This window comes from Halteromyces radiatus (genome assembly GCF_025201355.1).
Source record: "Halteromyces radiatus strain CBS 162.75 chromosome Unknown BX664scaffold_10, whole genome shotgun sequence".
NCBI lineage: Eukaryota > Fungi > Mucoromycota > Mucoromycetes > Mucorales > Cunninghamellaceae > Halteromyces > Halteromyces radiatus.
This window is the reverse complement of record NW_026251696.1, coordinates 729,850-749,365: the sequence shown is the minus strand read 5'-3', so window position 1 is coordinate 749,365 and position 19,516 is coordinate 729,850. Positions and strand designations below refer to the sequence as shown.

The 19,516-nt window shown below is 34.0% G+C and overlaps 8 protein-coding genes across 8 annotated transcripts; 3 read left to right on the top strand and 5 right to left on the bottom strand.

Annotated features, from left to right (window-relative positions):
- Positions 1 to 7: 7 nt before the first annotated feature.
- On the top strand, positions 8 to 1,621 carry BX664DRAFT_380983 (WD40-repeat-containing domain protein). Its single transcript, XM_051548934.1, has 8 exons — positions 8 to 73; positions 143 to 287; positions 348 to 418; positions 506 to 571; positions 634 to 806; positions 870 to 977; positions 1,039 to 1,172; positions 1,235 to 1,621. The coding sequence occupies exons 1-8, from the start codon at positions 18 to 20 to the stop codon at positions 1,526 to 1,528; spliced, it is 1,047 nt and encodes a 348-aa protein (XP_051396425.1). The 5' UTR covers positions 8 to 17; the 3' UTR covers positions 1,529 to 1,621.
- A 95-nt stretch (positions 1,622 to 1,716) lies between these two features.
- On the bottom strand, positions 1,717 to 2,297 carry BX664DRAFT_343038 (bola protein). Its single transcript, XM_051547252.1, has 3 exons — positions 2,105 to 2,297; positions 1,900 to 2,027; positions 1,717 to 1,807 (listed from the first exon to the last, which is right to left on the bottom strand). The coding sequence occupies exons 1-3, from the start codon at positions 2,247 to 2,249 to the stop codon at positions 1,787 to 1,789; spliced, it is 294 nt and encodes a 97-aa protein (XP_051396424.1). The 5' UTR covers positions 2,250 to 2,297; the 3' UTR covers positions 1,717 to 1,786.
- A 202-nt stretch (positions 2,298 to 2,499) lies between these two features.
- On the bottom strand, positions 2,500 to 6,316 carry BX664DRAFT_380982 (PMCA-type calcium-translocating P-type ATPase). Its single transcript, XM_051548933.1, has 3 exons — positions 5,847 to 6,316; positions 5,668 to 5,761; positions 2,500 to 5,573 (listed from the first exon to the last, which is right to left on the bottom strand). Exons 1-3 carry the CDS (start codon positions 6,175 to 6,177, stop codon positions 2,540 to 2,542), a joined length of 3,459 nt encoding a protein of 1,152 aa, XP_051396423.1. The 5' UTR covers positions 6,178 to 6,316; the 3' UTR covers positions 2,500 to 2,539.
- A 1,097-nt stretch (positions 6,317 to 7,413) lies between these two features.
- Positions 7,414 to 8,701, bottom strand: BX664DRAFT_41054 (uncharacterized protein). Its single transcript, XM_051549570.1, has 2 exons — positions 7,854 to 8,701; positions 7,414 to 7,781 (listed from the first exon to the last, which is right to left on the bottom strand). The coding sequence occupies exons 1-2, from the start codon at positions 8,486 to 8,488 to the stop codon at positions 7,472 to 7,474; spliced, it is 945 nt and encodes a 314-aa protein (XP_051396422.1). The 5' UTR covers positions 8,489 to 8,701; the 3' UTR covers positions 7,414 to 7,471.
- Positions 8,702 to 11,392: 2,691 nt separating this feature from the next.
- On the bottom strand, positions 11,393 to 12,082 carry BX664DRAFT_244056 (uncharacterized protein; the record flags this gene model as incomplete). Its single annotated transcript, XM_051540241.1, has 1 exon — positions 11,393 to 12,082. A coding segment is annotated over one exon (690 nt), but the record flags the coding sequence as incomplete, so codon positions are not given.
- A 1,715-nt stretch (positions 12,083 to 13,797) lies between these two features.
- Positions 13,798 to 15,543, top strand: BX664DRAFT_389266 (uncharacterized protein). The gene is made up of 2 exons (XM_051549529.1): positions 13,798 to 14,830; positions 14,945 to 15,543. The coding sequence occupies exons 1-2, from the start codon at positions 13,907 to 13,909 to the stop codon at positions 15,467 to 15,469; spliced, it is 1,449 nt and encodes a 482-aa protein (XP_051396420.1). The 5' UTR covers positions 13,798 to 13,906; the 3' UTR covers positions 15,470 to 15,543.
- BX664DRAFT_343025 (P-loop containing nucleoside triphosphate hydrolase protein) lies at positions 15,370 to 16,692 on the bottom strand. Its single transcript, XM_051547251.1, has 4 exons — positions 16,604 to 16,692; positions 16,458 to 16,482; positions 16,297 to 16,365; positions 15,370 to 16,224 (listed from the first exon to the last, which is right to left on the bottom strand). Exons 1-4 carry the CDS (start codon positions 16,627 to 16,629, stop codon positions 15,625 to 15,627), a joined length of 720 nt encoding a protein of 239 aa, XP_051396419.1. The 5' UTR covers positions 16,630 to 16,692; the 3' UTR covers positions 15,370 to 15,624.
- A 2,163-nt stretch (positions 16,693 to 18,855) lies between these two features.
- On the top strand, positions 18,856 to 19,290 carry BX664DRAFT_318238 (uncharacterized protein; the record flags this gene model as incomplete). The annotated part of the gene is made up of 2 exons (XM_051542791.1): positions 18,856 to 18,971; positions 19,089 to 19,290. 2 exons carry the CDS (start codon positions 18,856 to 18,858, stop codon positions 19,288 to 19,290), a joined length of 318 nt encoding a protein of 105 aa, XP_051396418.1.
- Between the last annotated feature and the right edge of the window lie 226 nt (positions 19,291 to 19,516).

Here is a 19,516-nt window from a genome sequence, read left to right as displayed (position 1 = left end):
TTTTTTTGTAAAAGATCATGTCATTATATTTAAAGAAACAGACACCATCAGTTGCTCAACCTATACCAGTTGTGTAAGTGACATCCAATCCATCATCAATGAACGTAGAAATTAAAAAAATTTTTTTTGTTGTTGAATATAGACAAAACAATGGAAATTTTACATACAATGACCGCCAAATTGTTCATCAAGTTGAAACTACTATTCAACATTGGCAATTACGTAACTTGATTTCTAGTCCTTCTTCTCATATTGTTGCCTTACCTCGTCATAATACTATTCAATTCGTAAGTTATTACCAAAAAAAAAGGTCCACTTCAATTTACTGAAATGATTTACTATATTAGTACAACACTAAAACAAAAGAAATTGTCAAAACACTTGATTTACCTTTTGCACCCATGTCTATAGATACAAGGTAAAATTAATCCTCGAATATATTGTAGGGAAGAAAGTGTGGGAAAGAATGATTTATTCAAGGTTTATTGTGTTCTCCCTTTTTTAGATATGATCATGTTGCAGTTGCAGGTCCTAGAGGCTTGGCTTTGGTACGATCCATGGATGATAGTTGGTAAATAAAAAGATGATATGAGTAAAGGTTTGATGATTAATGGGGTGATTTATCGTGAATAGGTCTTCTGATGTATTCAACATTGGACCAGGAATGAATAACGCTATTGGATTATCAAAAATCGATCAAGATGTTCGAGTTACTATTTGCAATAACGATCATACCATTCACATCTATTCCATTCCATCTATGAAACGCATCACCGTGTTGGAATTACCTTCTGCCGTCAATCATAGTAAGTAATCATAAATTTCTAATTGAAGAGGATCAAAGGGTAATAACATCTCTCTCTTATCAGCTTCTGTTAGTATGGATGGAAAATTCATGTTGGCTACAAGTGATACTGGTGATGTATATCAATATTCTATTCATGGTGATCAATACGAACTAGAATCAACATATAAAGGTACAAAAAAAAAAAGGATTAAGAGATTACTCCGGAAAACTAACATAAAATCATTCAATAGTATCCAATGAACCATGTTTAGGCTGTGCATGGAATTCTTCTTCTACTATGTTTGCTGTTACAAGTCAGGATGGTCAAGTTAATGTATTTGATGTTGTCACTCAAAAAAAATTGTGTCAACTAGTGTCATCGGAGGTAAAAAAAGGAAGAAAAAATTTTTTTTAATGCATGGTAATGTTGATTTCATTTATTTTTAGACAAGAAAAACTAGGAAGGCAGCTAGATGCGTCGCTTTTAGCAAAGGACCATTGGATTTGATGATTTATAGTGAACACGTGTCACAAGTGAATATTGTTGATACCAGAACTTTTGATCGTCGGCAAATCATTCGTTTAGCCCCATTGGATATGGATGCTCATATTGCTGGCATTACTTTTTCCCCTGATTATCGTTCCATTTTCGTTGCCCTGGAAGATAATTTGACTGAATTGAAATTGGATTTAGCTAGTCGTCGTCAATTTCCTAGTGCTACCCCACTTTCCATCTTTTGAAAAACAACAACGAAGAAAAAAGAAAAAAGAAAAAAAAGCATTATTATCAATCTGTCATTTTTCAAGCATAGTATCATTTTCATCTAAACATTTTTCATATATAAATTTATTTCATATTATTCTCCTTATTCCCCAACTTCATATAATAATAATAATAAAAAAGTTATTTCATTAAATATATAAGATCATTTTTTGGGAAAATAATATCGAGTTTTTATTACATTACAGGAGTTTTTTTTTTTAAAAAAAAGGGTAAAATTATTTGCTAGATGTTCGAAGCTAATAATAATTATTAATCATAATAATAATAGTAATTGATTAGTAAAGATTGCATATGATTTTTTTTTCTTTTCATAAACAATCACTTTTACCTGTAATCCATGCATATCTTTAATTTCTTCCTTCAACAAGTCATTCACCAAACGATGTTGTTTTACAATAGATTTCCCTTCAAATGACTTTGAAGCAATGTCAATAGCATACATTGAACCGCAACCACCTTTATAAAAACCAGATAAAATACATTAGTATAATTATTTTGTTTTTTTATTGAAAATAGTCTTCTTCTTGACGTACCAGATACATCGGCCACTCTAAGTCGAATAGGATCAAATGCTTTTTGCAATTTATTATAAAGCTGTGATTCTCCAGCCGTCAAACCTTCTATTGATGAAGTACTATAAAGTCGTGTTAAAGATCGGGCAAAGGCACCAAAATTCATGTTTAATGCAAGAAAATAAAGGAAGGAGACGAGTAGGGGGAGATAGACACAAGTATGAAAGAAAATGAAAAAAAAAAAAATTTAAGTCCTCCCCGCAGCTTTCTTCTGTCCTTCCTAAGCCAAGGGCGACCCTGTCTTGTCCTGTTATGGGTCAGACATTGAAACCCCGTGTTCTTCAATAATTTTTTCTCAAAAGTAGAGAGTCAAATGCTAAAACAAAAGTGTATTTATTGATGAATTATATGTATATATATTTAAATAAATAAATAAATAAATAAAATGTCTACTTTTTATTTTTTAGATGATTTTTGCTGTTGACGTTGATTGGCTTGTTCAGCGGCAAGTTGATATTGTTTCGCATTATTGACCAAATTAGCGAACCGATTACCACCACTGGAAGTACCTGAAGAGATATCATTTGAGGCAGTTGTAGTGCCGTAAGTAGTAGGTCGAGGAGGTAATTCTGGTGGAATAGGAGATGAGGTAAGATTTTGTCTTTGTTGTCGATGTGAAGGAAGAATAGTGGGTTGCGTATTCAAACTGTTGGTACGTCGATGATGATTATGATTATGATAGGTATTACTACTAATACTAGTGTTACTGTTACTACGAGAGTGATGGTGATGATGATTACTACGTCTTAATAAGGATAGGATGCGTACTTCTTTTCGAATATCACCGATGGCACCTTCCCAATGCATTCTTGAATAAGAAGCCAATGGTGTCGCATCTTCATTGAATCGGCGTTCACAACCACAACAATCAGGAAGAAGACGGATGATTGTGCCAATTGGTAATGAGAGAGAACCCAACAAGATAGTGATGCACCATTGAGATGCAGTGAGAGGCACAGTCTTGAAAGCAATACCACCAAATGTTACAATCAAATATTGACCAAAAATCACAAATATTTGAACAAGAATAAAGATCCAATGACGATGAATATTACTGAACACATTCAAAGTAGTATTATCAATACGACGACAGTTGAGTTCATTAAAGATCTGTAGAAATACAAACACATTGAACAACATAGTACGGAGTACTTTTTCATCATGAGCAGGATCCAAATGAAATAAAGCATAACCGGAATAGAGAAGTGCTAGATTGATGGCTATTTGAAAGATGGCTTGACCAATGATCATTTTGGCCATTGGGAAATTGATCAAATGTGCATACTTTGAGATGGGTTTTCGTTGCAATAAATCATGACTAGGAGGTTCGGTCGCCAATGCTAAAGCAGCCAAGGTGTCCATGATCAGATTGACCCACAATAATTGAACGGCACTAAGAATACTTTCCGAGGTATCCGATGTCAATGCACTAACGAAGGACAATACCACAGCAGCAACGTTAACGGTAAGTTGAAAAGTTAAGAATTTTCGTACACCATCATTCACCCCACGACCCCATAAAAGAGCCTTTAAAATCGAATTGAAATTATCATCCATCAAAATAATATCGGATGCTTCCTTGGATACTTCAGTGCCAGTGATGCCCATTGCAAAACCAACATCCGCCATTTTTAATGCAGGTCCATCATTAGTACCATCGCCAGTCATCCCTACTACTTGATCTTGTTCTTGTAATCTAGTCACTACTACTGTCTTATCTGTAGGAGAAGATCGTGCTAATACCTGTAATCGAGGAATCACCTTCCGTTGTTCTTCCACTGACATATTTCTTAATTCAGGTCCAGTTATTGCTACACCACCTTTAGTCAAAATGCCTGCTTTTCGAGCAATCGCTTTGGCAGTATCAATATTATCACCAGTAATCATACGTATAAATACACCTGCCTGTCGAAAAGTTTGTACAGATTCTACTACACCAGGTCGTAAAGGATCCATAATACCTACCACACCAATAAGAATCAAGTTATCTAAATCAGGTTCTTCTTCATCATCATCATTATCATCATTATCATTGTCTTTATTTCCATGATTTCCCTTTGCCTTGTTGAGATTTTCCGATGTTTTCATATCCTTGTAAGCCAAAGCAATAGTACGTAAAGCTTGATTTGCATAATCACTAATGATGCCTTGCCATTTAACAATACCTTCCTTATCCAAACGATGAGGTTTTCCATGTTGATCGATATATTGAGTACAATGATCCAACACAATTTCTGAAGCACCTTTGGTATACATGCGGTAGCCTTTCCCAGTGATGTTATTAGAAATAACAGTAGACATAGTCTTACGTTTCGAAGCAAAAGGATAGACTTGAACAACATTTAAATCATGACGAATTTGTTCATAATCACAACCAAGTTGTTTAGCCCAACTCAAGAGAGCACATTCAGTTTTGGAGCCAATAAAACTACGTTGACCATTTTCATCATTATTTTCAAAAGCAGTTGAATTAATGGCTATACCTTGTACGATCGTTTCCACCAGTTTTTCATCATTACACTTAGAACGCCATTGTTTGATGGAGCCTTGTTCTTGATTGTCAAAAGAAATATATGCTGGCATTGTACCTTTCTCCACAGACATCACATTTTGAGTCAAAGTACCAGTCTTGTCAGAACAGATGGCTGTGGCATTGCCCATGGTTTCACATGCTGAAAGGACACGTACCAAGTTATTTTCTTTAAGCATCTGGGTAGTAGCAAAGGCCAAGGCCATAGTGACCGCCATAGGAAGCCCTTCAGGTACAGCGACGACAATAATAGTAATGGCTTGGATGATAATACGGACTAAAGTAGCAGCCATTTGTTCACTAGAAGGCCAATGATTTTCAAGTGAGGAAAGTACCAAATACTTGATGATCAACGTCAATAACATCAAAAGGGCAGCGGCAAATCCAAGTTTAGCAATTTGTTCAGCGAGAATATCCAACTTGACTTGTAAAGGAGTACCTTCTGTTTCTTGACCACGCATAGACATCATCGTTTTACCAAAGAAAGAATGTTCACCAACAGCAATCACAACACATCGTCCCACACCTTCCAACACTTTGGAACCAGATAATAAGAAACAATCAATACTATTATCATTACCATCGTCATTCTTGGGAAAAGCCTTTTTTTTCATGGTATCCGATTCACCTGTGGCAGATGATTCATCACAGGCAACATTATGACCATCTAAAAAAAGACCATCAACGGGTAAAATATCACCAGGTTCCAATATGAGAATATCACCGACTTGAAGATCATAAACACTGATTTCATGTTCATGACCATTTCGAATGACTTTGACCAATCGATCTTCTTTCTTTGCATTTAATTTCTTGAATTGTTTTTCTTTTTCATAATCATTAATTGCATTTGTCAAAATCACTGTAAACACTGCTACAAGGATCGCCGTTCCTTCCACCCTGTGTAACACAATTATAATAATAATAATAATAATAAAAAAAAAGAATGTTCAGTTCCTTCCAAGTAATAAAAAAAAAAAATTAAAATGATTACCATCCTACACGGGGATCATCGGGGTTGTGTGACGGAGACCAATCTTCCCAGATACCAATGGCCAAAGATACAATAGAAGCAATTGTCAACATGACTATATGTCAAGAAAAAAAAATTATATATATTAATTTCTCATGTTTCTAAATTTAAATCATCATCTTATTATTCATCAAACATACTAAGTGTTTTATCATTATAAGCTGCCCAAAGTAACTGTAAAAAGGATTTTGATATAGCTTGTGGTAAAATATTTCGACCAAACACTTGTTGTCGCTTTATAAACGGTATAGAAGACGATCGTTCTCTATCTTCATCAGCTGATAAACCTATACTCGGGTCAACTCGTAGTAGGTTACATATTCGTTCCACTCCTCCTAATTCACGTAACAGTTTAGGATTCTTGGGATCGATGAGTTTTGTCAACTTTTCAGCATCTATTCCGTATCCAAGTAGTTCTTGTTGTCGACTACTATCACCTAACAACGGTTGTCGTTCGTCGTCTTTGACCATATTATAACTTTCTTCACCTTTTCCTTTCACAATAAGTCAAAATAAATAACAAAGAAAGGAACGGAAGGAGAAGGAAAAAGAAATAAGAAAAGAACAAAAGAAAAAAAAGAAAAAAAAAAAGGAAAGGTATATGGAAAAGGAAAAAACTTTCGGAGGACTTTCCCAAACGTATCATCGCCATTGAAAGTGTGGTCGGTAGATCCATTTTCTACACGCGGAACTTTAATCATTGGTTTCAAACAAATAAGGTTGTGAACTGATTCTGGGAGGTTTTTTTTAGTCTGAGGACAAATAATGTGAACAGGGACGTTCTCCTCAAATAAACGTCAATCTTTTTTTTTTTTTTTACCGTTTAACTGTATATTCTTCTCACTGAACAGATAGTTCAGCAGGACGAAGTACTCTATTGGTATTAGTTTGGTTTCCGCTTTTCCTACTGTTCAATATGTTGTCAAATGATTTTGATAACTCACTGAAAATTACGCGATGAAAAAAATAGCTGTCGAGAAAATTAAAGATGAATTCAATACCTCCAGATCTCAAATTTTCAAGATTGAACATCATCAAGATCGTGGCACATTCGAACGCAAGAAAAGATCAGGAGGATCCAAAAAAAAAAAAAAAAAAAATAGGTTTGCGGTTTGCTAAAGAACACAAAGCTGGACGGTAGGCTCTATCTTCAAAAGTGGATGATCTTCCCAAGGGAGATGCAATTGCCTATGGCTTGAAGACAAAGCTCGCTCTATTCGAGAAATATGGACCAAATCAAACCAATTTCAAACGAAAAAAAAAATTTCTATTGGATCAATCCTTTACACTTTTTACTGACAATACAGCTGTCACTTACCTCTTTGAAAAGAAGGGCGCAAACCAAAGATTACAACGTGGAAATCATTCATCACCAAATTAAACTGGCCAACCCAATCGCCTGATCTGAATCCCATAGTAAATTTGTAGAAAATCGATGTCAGACCTGTCATCAAGGATATTTGGAATTCATTATGTTATCACTATTGAATTTAATTGTTGAAATAAAGCTCTTTGTTGTATATTACAATTAAGAAAAAGTTATTATCATGTTGACTTTTCGTGTGTGATCATCTGGACTCACTTTATATATGCATATATATCCTGCTACTCCATCCATTCCACAAAAGGAATAACGGAATTGCCAACTGGATTTAAACAATAGTAACATGATAGTTCATACTCATTTTCGTTTTTCATTTTCTCTTTCTCGTTTCTATCATCGTTCGCTATTTTTTTTAAAAAGGTTTTTTTTTATTTATTTTTATTATTCAATTTCATCATCTAGCTCCCCCGCAAAACTACTTAAAGAAGAAGATGAGGAATTATCATCATCATCATCATCATCATCTCTTTTATAACTATGTTGCTTTTGTGATCCTGTTTCTTGATTATTTTCTTCATCTTCGTCACTTGTACCCGTATCATTTACTCTAACCATGTTTGATAATCGTGATGGACCTCTTACAGCAGCTTTGGCACGTCGAAATACTAAGGATGAAGCATTGGGTCTTTTCCTCTTTCTATTATTATTGTTGTTGTTATTATTATTAATAACCGCTCCTATGGGTAATGGGCTACTCAAAACAAGAATGTAAGATACTTCATATACCATGAATAATTTTTTTTTTTTTTTTTTTTTTTTTTACCTATCAGGACCTGAGGAATAATTATCATCCGTGCCACTTTCATTCATATAATCATTGACTTCCTTGTCAGCCTCATCCCAATCGATATGATCAATATCATGGAATTCTGTTTCCAGATCAAGATTGTTGTTATCTTCATGATTAGACGTAGTACCATTAGATGTATTGACTGATGGTGTTTCCGTTGCTGTACCGTCTTCTCTCATATCTTGCTGTTTCCATTTATCTGTCTTTGACTTATTCTCTGACAATCCTTCTTCCTTTTCTTCTAGTAGCAACAATTCATCTTCGTCACCCAATGGTGTTGAGACAGGAGTAACCACAGCAGATGCAGGTAAAGAAGAGATCAAAGGGTATAAAGTTTCATCTTGCATGGTGCATTGCGATACGGATTCCAAAAGCCATGCCAATGATACAATGTGAATACGTTGGTAGTGTTTTGCTTTGTTGACTTTAGTTGTACCTGTCCTGGACGCAATCAGATGAGTCACTTTACCAGTCAAATCTAAGCAACAATGCGCTCCATAACTTGTTGCTAGTTTCCAAAATCTACTCCGCGTAGCATCTTGATCATTAGGAATCACGCCTGAAAATGTACATGTCACACCAGCTAATATTTGCGCCTTCCATCTCATCAGTCTTATCCTTATTTTATCCTCCTCTTCATTTAACTGCGATTTTTCATATATTGATATCAGTCCCTACTCATCCATGCAAAAAAAAAGGAGTTAAGTATCAACTATCATTGATGAAACGCATACATCTTTACCACCCCCCCACTCTCTCTCTCTCTCTTTACTTTACTTGAGCCAAAGCATTCAAATCTTCTTGATCAGTATTGTGGGTATAATCTAATATAGTTTTGAAAGGATCAGAAAAAAAAAAGTATTAGGATGAGCATATCTTTTTTTTTTCCTTTTACCTTCAAGTGAGGAAGATGGAGAAGGATGATTGGCAGTATCGGAAGTAGATGTGTGATGATTTCTACGTACTACAGTAAACAATAAAAACAAGTTTTTATTATAATTATTCAGATAATTTTAGATATATAAACTTACAAGGTCGATGGTACATATACATTTCTAAATCATTATCATTCAATTCATCACCTATATGTATAGTTTTACTTTGATCAGGAGGAGTTTCACCATCTAAAAAAAAAATAACGATACAAGTAAATCATTGTTAGTTTTTCATTTATCACAAAAAAAAAAATCAATAAATCTTTTTTTTTTTTTTTTTTTTTTACATGGTTCAAAATAAGTATGAGAAGGATCTAACCACTTTAAAAGATTTGGTATATTCTTATCCTCTTGTTTGACTTGGGCATAAATTCGGTAATAGTTTGCCACTTTTCCAAAAAAGTGAGTCATTCTACATGAATTATTTAATAAAATATATCAGAAAATCTTTTTTTTTTCGTTTCTTCTATTATCCTCACTATTTTTTCTTGTTAAGAAAATTTGGTGGGGGTACCTTGGTGTCAAAGAGTCACATAAAGTGGTCTGATTGTCTTGGCAACCAGGAAATAATGAAGACAAGTGAAAACACAGTGATAACTTCCGAGACTGAGTGTTATTATCTATCACGGACTTTATATTGTAGTCGTGTTATAATAAATATAGTGTTATGAAGAAAAAAGTTAAAACTTGAGAGTCAAGAACGTATGGTTTTCCTCTTCCTTTTTTTTAACTTTATATAGTTAAGTTTGTTTCTTTACCATTGATAAATAGATAGAAAGTTTTCTTTAAAATTTTCGAATAATAGTCGGAGAGAAGCAAGAAAGTAAAGTTTCGTCGTGTCTAGTTTATTGTAAGAAAAAACAAAAAAAAAACAAAGAGAAAAAAAAAAAGGAATAACAAGGGTAAGAAAACGCCCAGTGGGAAGATTTTTTTTTTTTTTTTTTTTTTTTGCTTTGGCGGGGAATTTTATTGATGCATGATGTTACACGCATTTTTTTGGTCTCAAAACCATCCAGTAAAAAAATAGTATCCTCTTTCGGAAGACATCTTTTTTGCTCTCATGCGATCAAAACGTTTGGCTCTATACGTATTTCAGCATCCATGGAGGTACCTGGAATGACCCCCCCCAAGTCTCGTTGGCGGCAAAAACTGCTTTCTTATAAGAGGATTCTTGTTTTTCTTTTTCTTTTTTTTCCACTGATAATACTAAAAAAAAAAATATCCATTCCCAAGCTTAAAAAAAATGACTGTCTTGAAGCACCTTTTTCTCAGTGAGACCAAACCAATTCATAAGTAGCTGTAGTCTATTTTGTATTGAATTTCCGATAACAATGGTAATGAAGAATTTGTTCAGGGTCCAGAAAAGAATACGATTTGTAAGTACACCTCTGTAAAAGGAAAAAATAGCGTGTGCATGTTTATTGATAATTTGTAGTATAGACTGCCGGTCATCAAAGATTTTTTGATATTAAAGACGATTTGGCAATGTTACGCAAGGGATTATTTGATACTTTTTTACATATTGGATCGTCATAATCAACCAGCTAATCATCCATTTCTGTAATATAAAAAAAAAGAGATCATCGCAAATATGTTTGAATCTCAATGCAAATAGGTCTCTGATCACATCGCAGAAAAGAGAAAGAAAACTAAACTTGGAGAGAACCAGAATATTGAGGATATGGTAAACATCGGATCTACCTCCTACTGCAAAAATAGATAAAAGAGATTGTTTATTTTGAAAAAGGATCCCCTGCGTAAAAACATATAGAATAAAGATATGTAAGTCTCATTTTTTATCATATGTTCGAATCAAAGGGGAAATGCATCGTCAACATGTATATAAATAATGATGCATCCACGTACTTGATTCTGACAACAATGTCCCTTCTTTTTTCTAAGAAAAAAAAAAGGATTTTTTTTTCCTAAGATAGGTGCTAAAAATGGTAGATGATGATTTTTTTTATTATTAATGTGGTAATAATGAATCTATTTACAATACGTTACAGTTGGATAAAGTGTTTTTTTTAAAAAAAATCGTTTATATAATATATGAAAATAGTTCATCATACATATATAAGATTATCAGTAAATAAAAAAAAAGACGATCTCTTTTCTTCACTTCCACCCCTCCTCAAAAGGGAGAAACGATAGTAAGAGAGTAAGAGAGAGAGAGACAATACAAAAGGGAAATGTACTGGGAAAAAAAAAAGGGGAAAGGGGAAGGCATAAAAAAAAAAAAGTCGAATGAGAAAAAGCTATACATAATCAGGGACTTCTTTTGATAGCAAAAGGAAGAGAAAAGAAACAGAGGGATCGTTGTGGGTGAGAAAAAAAAATCCATCTAAAGGAGTCGAAAAAAACATGGGGTAAGGACATGCACCGAATGGCAAGAAGATGAGTTTGAAAAAAAAAAGAGGAGCGAGGGAGGGGGTGAACAAGAAGAACAGGGAGGAGACTTGATGGTTAGGAGGTAATTCAAAGTTTGGCCAAAGAAACAATATCAGAGAAAAGTGAATGATCATCCAAGGAAGACAAAGTTAAAGATGTAGGCAAATAAGATGACGATATAGAAAAAGACCATGGTATGACGTTCAACGAAATATGATGATGTGTGGTGAAAACAGCGTCTTGATTGAAATACGCCACTAATTCTTCTAATTCTTTGACCGTACTATCAAGTAAATCCGGCAAAGCCTCTTCCTGTAATCGAATCCAAAGATCCATCAAATGTTGTTGTACATAGGTATCTAGTTCTAAAGTGAGCATCGATGCATTTTCTTGTAAACAATCCAATGTTACCGAATCATTGTTGTCAATGGTTGGACAGGATAGACGTAATTGTTGTTGTATATAAGCTTCCATGGCTGGTCTTCCTAATGCTTCACCTAAATGATCCCACATTTCTGGTAAAAGTCCCTGTGTACGCGATTGGATTGCATTCATCATTTGTGATTTCAATAGATCAAACTCCATATGCTCCATTGGTCGTTGTCGCATGAATGGTCGTTGTTGTACATTTGATGATGATGTTAGACTACTATCTGAAGCAATAGACGTGCCATCCGATGGTTGAAGTATGAGATCGATTTCTATATGATTTTGTATTAGATCAGCCATTTCTTTATGACTAGTACTCATTATGCTATCCAAATGATCGAATTGCCAATGAGCTGCAACTAATTGCGCAAACGATTCTACTTGAATACGTTCTTCTTGTACATCTTCCAATGATGTTGTTGATGGCGATGATGATGATGACATTGATTGAAAAGATGATGACTGAGCGGAAGATGATGTTGATGATGGCGATAGTATGGATGGATATGCTGATGATTCGTCTAATTGTACAGGATAGCTTGACACAAATGTTGTGATCAATAATAAACAGGAGAATACCAATACGTTGTATATCATATTGATCAATTCTTTCGTTAATACTTGTATGTAATAAAATGTATGTATGTATAAACAGAAGAGAGTATCCTGTTTATTACGAGAATAAAAAAGGAGCAACTGCGAAAAAAATCAGACCGAAAAAAAAAGAAGAAGGGAAGAAAGAAAAATCAAAGAACCTCTTTTATATATATGTATAGTACTGTTTTCCTCTCAAGGGGGAGGGGAACTCTAAGGATAAGCAAGGGGAATAAGATTTCAACACATTTGGGGATTCAAGCAAAGTCAATGATGAATCACTGTTATCAGTGTTCTTTTTTTATATGATCTAACTTAAAAAACCTGTCAAAACAAAGAAATGATAGAGAAAGATATGGCAGTTTTAGTGTCAGATCAAGGATTTTCATTGTTTCTTGACAAACAAACAAACAAAAAAGAAAAGATCAAAAAAAAAAAAAAATCCAACTATAGTCCTGCTTGAATACTCCTATTTTTTTTTTCTTTCTAAAATTTTGCCACATCCTGTGCGTAACCAAACGTTCTTGATTTGAGAATATATTTTTTAAGGTATGAGTAACCTTTGAATTGATTCTTCTTCTTCTTTTTATAACTATAATGACAGATAGCAATCATCTCAACCGATACTAAGGGGAGAGGAGCGATCACTTTGATGGTTTATCATGGTCACAGGGCGATCTCTTTGTTCTGACTAGTGCAGAAGGATTTTCCTGCATTCAGGTTGATGGTTACTTTCGGGTGGCTGAAAAACTGGTTCACACACACACAAAAAAAAGACCAATAGATAAGGCATGTTATCAAAAATAACAACTTTTTTTTACTGTTTATTATTGAAAATAAAAGAATGTAAACATCGGGATGATTATCGTACTCAGAGCATTTTACATATTTATCCTACCATTTATGATTATTTTTTTCTTATTTTTTATTTCTATGACTACTTGTTTTAATTAAGGATAATAAAGTCTCCATTTTCATTGGCACAAGAAGAAAGAATCTGGACCTTTTCGTATTGACTTGGTAGCAAGGAGTTAAGGGGTGATGGTGAATAAGTTGTTTATAGACTAACACAAGGATTTATTTTTGAAAAGACTGTGCGGGATTTTAACATATCGTTTTTACATGAATTATTATCCTTTTCCTTCTGCAATGACATCCTGGAAAAAGTCGTCATGTCTATCTTTAACCATCATTTCCTTTCTTCCTATTTATTACCAGGGAACAAAGGGGTTTCGGCATATAATGCACAGAGATATCGTGTAAAAAAGGAGGATAGACAGACAAATCGTATTGTACATCCCTCCTCTCGTTTGAATCACCTAATGGATGAATAAACAAAACATGATATAGATTGACCTGGATATGATCATCTTTCTGGAAGATATTAGTGAAAGTATTAGGAAAATGCTAAACAAATGATGTATTGATATGTAATATCATATGATTTCGATGAATAGTAATGGATGCCATGAATTGGGAATAGTTTGCATTATCAACCAAAGTAGAGCTGGGTTTCAACTTGACATGACACTCCAAGTCACTTCAAAAAAAAAAAAAAAAAAAATGCGGGAGAAATATTTTCATCCTTGCCCTACCTTATTTTCTTTTACTCTTTTCATTTGCCTTTGTTGTTCTCTGATCTTATTATATATATATATATAATTAAGAGGACTCAAAATGCGACGACTATTTCGGTATATAACAACAAAGCGATCACCAATCCAACATTACTCTAGGTCAATAGGACAACAATATTATACCACCACTACACTAACTAAAGAATCTGGACCTAGTATGAATGCCTTGCTGGACAAGAAACTCATGTCACCTTTATCACTCTCAGTTAATCACCAGGAGCAGCAACCCTTATCTTCTCAACAACGTAATGGAAGAGCAACTACCAATGCACTTTCTCAATTTTATCGAGGACTTTCTACTCAAAATCTGGATCAGCTATGGCCATTTTATTCTACTTTATACCAACATCAACTTCATACTCGACTGACACGCACTAATTATCGACGATTAATTCAACTAGCAGCAAGAGAACCCAAAACACAAAAGAATCTTCATCGATTACTAGCGTTGATGGAGGATATGCAACAATTAGGATTCTCTTTAAGGTTATCGGATTATAATATTGTCATGTCTTGGATAGGTGGTGCCACTGTGCCTGAACAACGAGGACGACATTTGACTGAAGCTTTGGAATGGATGATGTCAATGGAAAAACAACAAAGCCCAACTATATCGCCTTCTGTTGTCACCTTTAATACCTTGATTCATGTCGCATCTCAAGCCAATGATATTGTTACAGCACAACGTTTATACAATTCCATGTTAGCCAAAGGAATCCAAGCCGATGCTTATACTTATACCACTCTTCTTCATAGTATGGCCACTATGGGCGATGTACAGGGTGTACAAGAGATGATGACAAGATTGGAAAACAAGGGCCTTGGTGGTTTACTTAATCGTACCGTGACCTGGAACGTTTTATTAGATTGTTACTATGGCTTCTCTTCCTCTAATGATTGTATGGGTGAACAAGATGATTCATTTGATTATCAATCCAAAGCTGATCATATGTTCCAATCGATGGTGGAGGCTTTACACCAACAACAACAACAACAACAACAACAACAACAACAACAACAACAACAACAACAACAACAACAACAACAACAACAACAACAACAACAACAACAACAACAGCAACACAATAGGAAGGATGGTTTGCATATGGCGCCTGCAGCAGACACAGCGACTTTTCAGATTTATATTGATTATTTATTACGACAGAATCGACAAACGGAAGCTATACAAACGTTATTGATCACCATGTTACAACAATACCAAGTGAAACCTACCATTACTGTTTATGATCAATTGTTTGCTTCCTTTATGAACAAGTCGGCTTTGAATTTGACGAATGATGGAGAACGTTCATCTTCTTCTCAACTGCGTCAGTTATATCAATCCATGCAAGAACAAACTTATCTACGACCTACCTCACGTACTCTGTATACCCTTATCAATGCTTTGTTGGATCATGACGACACTACTTTTGCTCTAGAAACATTTGTCTCTTTGTGTCAGCAAGAAAATTTGTCCCCATGTCAGGAATTATTAGATCGGTTACAAGGCATTCTTCAAGATAACCAAGATTTACCAACAACTCCACAATTGTATACACAACCTTCTTTGGAAATAGAAGACAAGTTTTTTAATGATAGATAGATAGATAGATAGACAGATACCGACTTTTAATACATATAATAAAGATCAATCACATGCTTGTTCTTGACTTTTTGCCTTTATTTCAAAAAAAAAGATAAAAAAAAAAATACATATGTGAATAAAAGTACAGCAAGTGTAATAGGGAATAGGGGAGTTCATGACCATAATGCTGAAATGACTGTTTCTGCTGCTTCCGGAATCGACAATATATCTGTATCAATCAAAATCACATCATGATCATCATCGAGATTCTGTTTTTCTTGTTGTTGTTGATGATGAGGACCAGGGACATGTTGATGAGCGCGTAAAAACTCTGGCCAAACAATAGCATCAAAATAACCGGGAGGATCCACCCAATAACCTTCCAAAGTATGATATCCTTGTCGATCTTCTCGTCGTTTTTTCAAAGTTGTATATGATGCCGTAACAAATACTCGATAATCAAAGAGTCCATATAATTGAGGATCACTGATTAACATGAATCCATCAACAATTAACCAAAGAGTATCGTCATCCACATTTCCTGCATTGTTGTTCTGATGAATTTTTTTCTTCCATTCTGATATTTGTTGCGGCGTCACTAGATCCGATCCATCGTGTGTATTGTTGACTTCATTGGAGTGATAATCTGTGGGTAAAACATGATGCTGTTGTACATATTGAATTGTCTGGATCAGGCGTTCAAAATCCAGTGCTTCAGGACAATCCCAGTTGCTAAGTTGTGTTTCTGGATCTACAGGAATATCAGTATCTGGCTGATATGACGATAATAATAATAATAAGAATAATAAGAATACATACTTTCATTTCGTTCATGTTATCCTTGCCTTGAAAAAATCATCTTGATAGATTACAATAGTTTTCTTTACTAGTTGTTGTAATATGCGGGTGATTGTCTATAGAAAGAATGAGAAATATATGATCAGTATTACGAGATAAAAAAAAGAGAGATTTTCATTATGTTATAAATGAGTTTAGATATTCTTACCGTTTTCCCAGAACATGAAGGGCCACTTTTTTTTTTTTTTTTTTTTTGAGAGAGAGAGAGAGAAAAGGAGAAGAAGAGGAAAAATAAGAAGAAAAAAGTCAATCTTGATATAAATACTACTTGTTCTTTATAGTTTAATATTATACCTGATACCAATTGTAATAACACGCATGAAGAAAGAAGGAGAAGAACCACTTCAGCTTCTTTTTTTTTCACTTCTTCAGGCGAATAGATGGATACCTTGACCTATTCATACCCCGCTACCTATCCATACCCATCCATATATATCCAACACCTATGATTGGTGCATATTTGCCGTGTTTATACGACTAGCTGTGATTGGTCAGCGTTTGCCGTACCTATCCGTACCTATCCGTACCTATCCATAACCTATCCATAACCTATCCATAACCTATCCATAACCTATCCATAACCTATCCATAACCTATCCATAACCTATCCATAACCTATCCATAACCTATCCATACCTATCCATATATATCCAACACCTATGATTGGTGCATGTTTGCCGTGTTTTATACGACTAGCTGTGATTGGTCATCATTTGCCGTACCTATCCGTACCTATCTGTACCTATCCATACCTATCTCAGCGTATTCCATAACCATATCCATAAAATAAAAATAAAGAATGCATTCACAAATAAAAGAATAAAAAAATACGTCGTAAGATGGAATCAATTACATTGACGTGTAATAAAGTAGTAGGAATAAAAATAAAAGTCTTATTAAATAAAAAAATATAACTAGTACAGATCACTAATTGATATACTATGATTAAAGTTGTTATAAAGAAAAGAAAGAAATAAAAAATAATATAAAATACGGACTTTGAAAATCATTATGCTCATGATTCATAATCACTACCAAGGAAGATACATATTAATGTATAAACACTCCAGGTTGCTGTACTTTTATTCACATATGTATTTTTTTTTTTTATCTTTTTTTGAAATAAAGGCAAAAAGTCAAGAACAAGACATGTGATTGATTTTTATTATTATGTATTAAAAGTCGGTATCTATCTATACATATTAATGTATAAACACTCCAGGCAGCTATTATGATAAATCATTACACATATGATGATAATGTCACATCAATGAGAAATAAAATATCAATAAGATTATAGCTCTATACATCAGTATTGCGAACCAAAATAAAAAAGAAAAGAAAATTTGGTCACCAATCTTAAATATAGTATGATGATATTAGTATTATGTATCACTCACCACGTACTTATATATAAGAACAACAAAACTTTTTGTGTAGATACTTTGTCTCTTTTTTTTTTTTTAACTATTTTTCAAATCAAAAAGAAATCTCACTGACTTTCTTGTCTTTATTTTTTTTTATTTTATTTTTTTATTACTTATCACCATCAACACCAATTCCACAATCTTCAAATGCTGCTAATGTTGAGTCAATATATTGTCGACTCTCTCACCATTCGTATTAATTAGAGCTGATGACTTGTGTTTTAGCTGTGTTGATCCTGTTACACAGCCCAATTTGAAGTTTGTTGTAATTAGGACACTTTTTATTGCATGTTTGAGTAATGTTGATAAATATAAGAATGAGACAAGGGAAAGAGTCAATAAGATTATTATTATTTTTTTATTTTTAATTTAAAGCACGATTTTGTAGTTTCTGAATAAACAAACACTAGAATAAATATTTTATCATAATGAGTTTGATGTTATACTCAAGGTGTATGCTATTCAATATAATTGTTTTACTTTCATTTTAAGATTTGTATTATATCAACAATACTTTTTTGTTTTTTATCAATGTGTACCCAATGCATAAGTTTCGGAGTTCCTTTCTTTTTTTAACTTCTCTTTCTCTTTGTTTACTTTCTCATGCCTCTTTTTCTTATTTAAATTCAACTTTTATTCTCTTTTCTTTTCTTCTTATATCTTTTATCAATATGTGAAAATCCTTTTTATCAGGTAAAAGTTCTGATAATGTATCCATAATGGCTAATATATTATTATTATTATTGTACAAAATAAACTAGTCAAATCCCTGAACTGTCTTGGCAAGTATCGCATCAACCAACCCGCGTAAACCATGAAGATGAAACATTTGTATCGTAAAGTCATCATTTGGCTTGATAACGCTTTTATACACTGACTGACAACGACGTCCCTGGTTACGTTACGTTTCTATCAGAATGGGAGGATAAAGGGTAAAATAAAGAAAGAAAAAAGATTGAAGCCTACTTTACCATTGTCATTAATCTATACAAATTCCTTTACTGTACCATCCAGATATACAAGTTGAAGTCGTCGAGCCACATGCAAAGCAGTCTTACATCCTGAGCACATCTTCATTCCTTGCATCAGAATATTGATTACAAAAAGGTTCATGTCGAAATGAACGAACAATTTTCGACCATTCTCAATACGGACTGGAAGAGGCGTCAATGGATGCACTATGTGTACAGTCGAAGCATGGAGGACATTTCACTCCTAGATTCTTGCAAAAAAGGGTAAGATCAAAAAACAAAAGAAAAAAAAAGGCTTTGGGGAAGTTCCAGATAAACGAAGGAGATGATTAATCTTTTTTTTTTTATTTCTGTGATAGATTACTGGTTTTTGCTGTACAGAAGTATATTACAGCATGATGCTCATCATGAGAAGATTATGCTGCCGATTGAACAGCCTTGCTTTGATCCATTATCAGCAAACATATTTCAGCCATCGCCATCGACTTCCGTTTTAGTACCCAAACGATTCATCAAATGGTATAACTCCATGACATTTGACAATGGATACAAGCAATTGTACTCGTTCGATGAACTTGCATAGTCGCGTCAGGTCAGATCCAAGTTCAACTCCTAAACCTTTTGTTGCAGATCCTTTTCACAAGTGACATACGAAAATGCAAACTCTTTTATGAATCTCATCGCCAATTTCAGCCAATCAGCATCAAGTATTGAAAATACCGCTTCTTCAAAAACTTATCATGAGGCTCCCTCACTGGCTGGAGACAGCAATATATATAGACTTGAAAAATTCGTTCGTGATATTAATA

What these genes read in the sequence shown, in the direction of transcription:
- BX664DRAFT_380983 (XM_051548934.1), top strand. Translation starts at nt 18, where the DNA reads ATGTCATTATATTTAAAGAAACAGACACCATCAGTTGCTCAACCTATA. An exon ending in CCCATGTCTATAGATACAAG is followed by an intron (nt 419 to 505) that starts GTAAAATTAATC and finishes TCCCTTTTTTAG; the next exon opens with ATATGATCATGTTGCAGTTG. An exon ending in ACCTTCTGCCGTCAATCATA is followed by an intron (nt 807 to 869) that starts GTAAGTAATCAT and finishes CTCTCTTATCAG; the next exon opens with CTTCTGTTAGTATGGATGGA.
- BX664DRAFT_343025 (XM_051547251.1), bottom strand. Translation starts at nt 16,629, where the DNA reads ATGCGTGTTATTACAATTGGTATCAG. An exon ending in GTTATTACAATTGGTATCAG is followed by an intron (nt 16,483 to 16,603) that starts GTATAATATTAA and finishes AAAAAAAAAAAG; the next exon opens with TGGCCCTTCATGTTCTGGGA. An exon ending in ATCAAGATGATTTTTTCAAG is followed by an intron (nt 16,225 to 16,296) that starts GCAAGGATAACA and finishes TCGTCATATCAG; the next exon opens with CCAGATACTGATATTCCTGT.
- BX664DRAFT_343038 (XM_051547252.1), bottom strand. Translation starts at nt 2,249, where the DNA reads ATGAATTTTGGTGCCTTTGCCCGATCTTTAACACGACTTTATAGTACT. An exon ending in TAGAGTGGCCGATGTATCTG is followed by an intron (nt 2,028 to 2,104) that starts GTACGTCAAGAA and finishes GTTTTTATAAAG; the next exon opens with GTGGTTGCGGTTCAATGTAT. An exon ending in AAGATATGCATGGATTACAG is followed by an intron (nt 1,808 to 1,899) that starts GTAAAAGTGATT and finishes AATTATTATTAG; the next exon opens with CTTCGAACATCTAGCAAATA.
- BX664DRAFT_389266 (XM_051549529.1), top strand. Translation starts at nt 13,907, where the DNA reads ATGCGACGACTATTTCGGTATATAACAACAAAGCGATCACCAATCCAA. An exon ending in ATCATATGTTCCAATCGATG is followed by an intron (nt 14,831 to 14,944) that starts GTGGAGGCTTTA and finishes CAACAACAACAG; the next exon opens with CAACACAATAGGAAGGATGG.
- BX664DRAFT_380982 (XM_051548933.1), bottom strand. Translation starts at nt 6,177, where the DNA reads ATGGTCAAAGACGACGAACGACAACCGTTGTTAGGTGATAGTAGTCGA. An exon ending in TTATAATGATAAAACACTTA is followed by an intron (nt 5,762 to 5,846) that starts GTATGTTTGATG and finishes CTTGACATATAG; the next exon opens with TCATGTTGACAATTGCTTCT. An exon ending in GATGATCCCCGTGTAGGATG is followed by an intron (nt 5,574 to 5,667) that starts GTAATCATTTTA and finishes TGTGTTACACAG; the next exon opens with GGTGGAAGGAACGGCGATCC.
- BX664DRAFT_41054 (XM_051549570.1), bottom strand. Translation starts at nt 8,488, where the DNA reads ATGAGATGGAAGGCGCAAATATTAGCTGGTGTGACATGTACATTTTCA. An exon ending in TATTCCTCAGGTCCTGATAG is followed by an intron (nt 7,782 to 7,853) that starts GTAAAAAAAAAA and finishes TGTTTTGAGTAG; the next exon opens with CCCATTACCCATAGGAGCGG.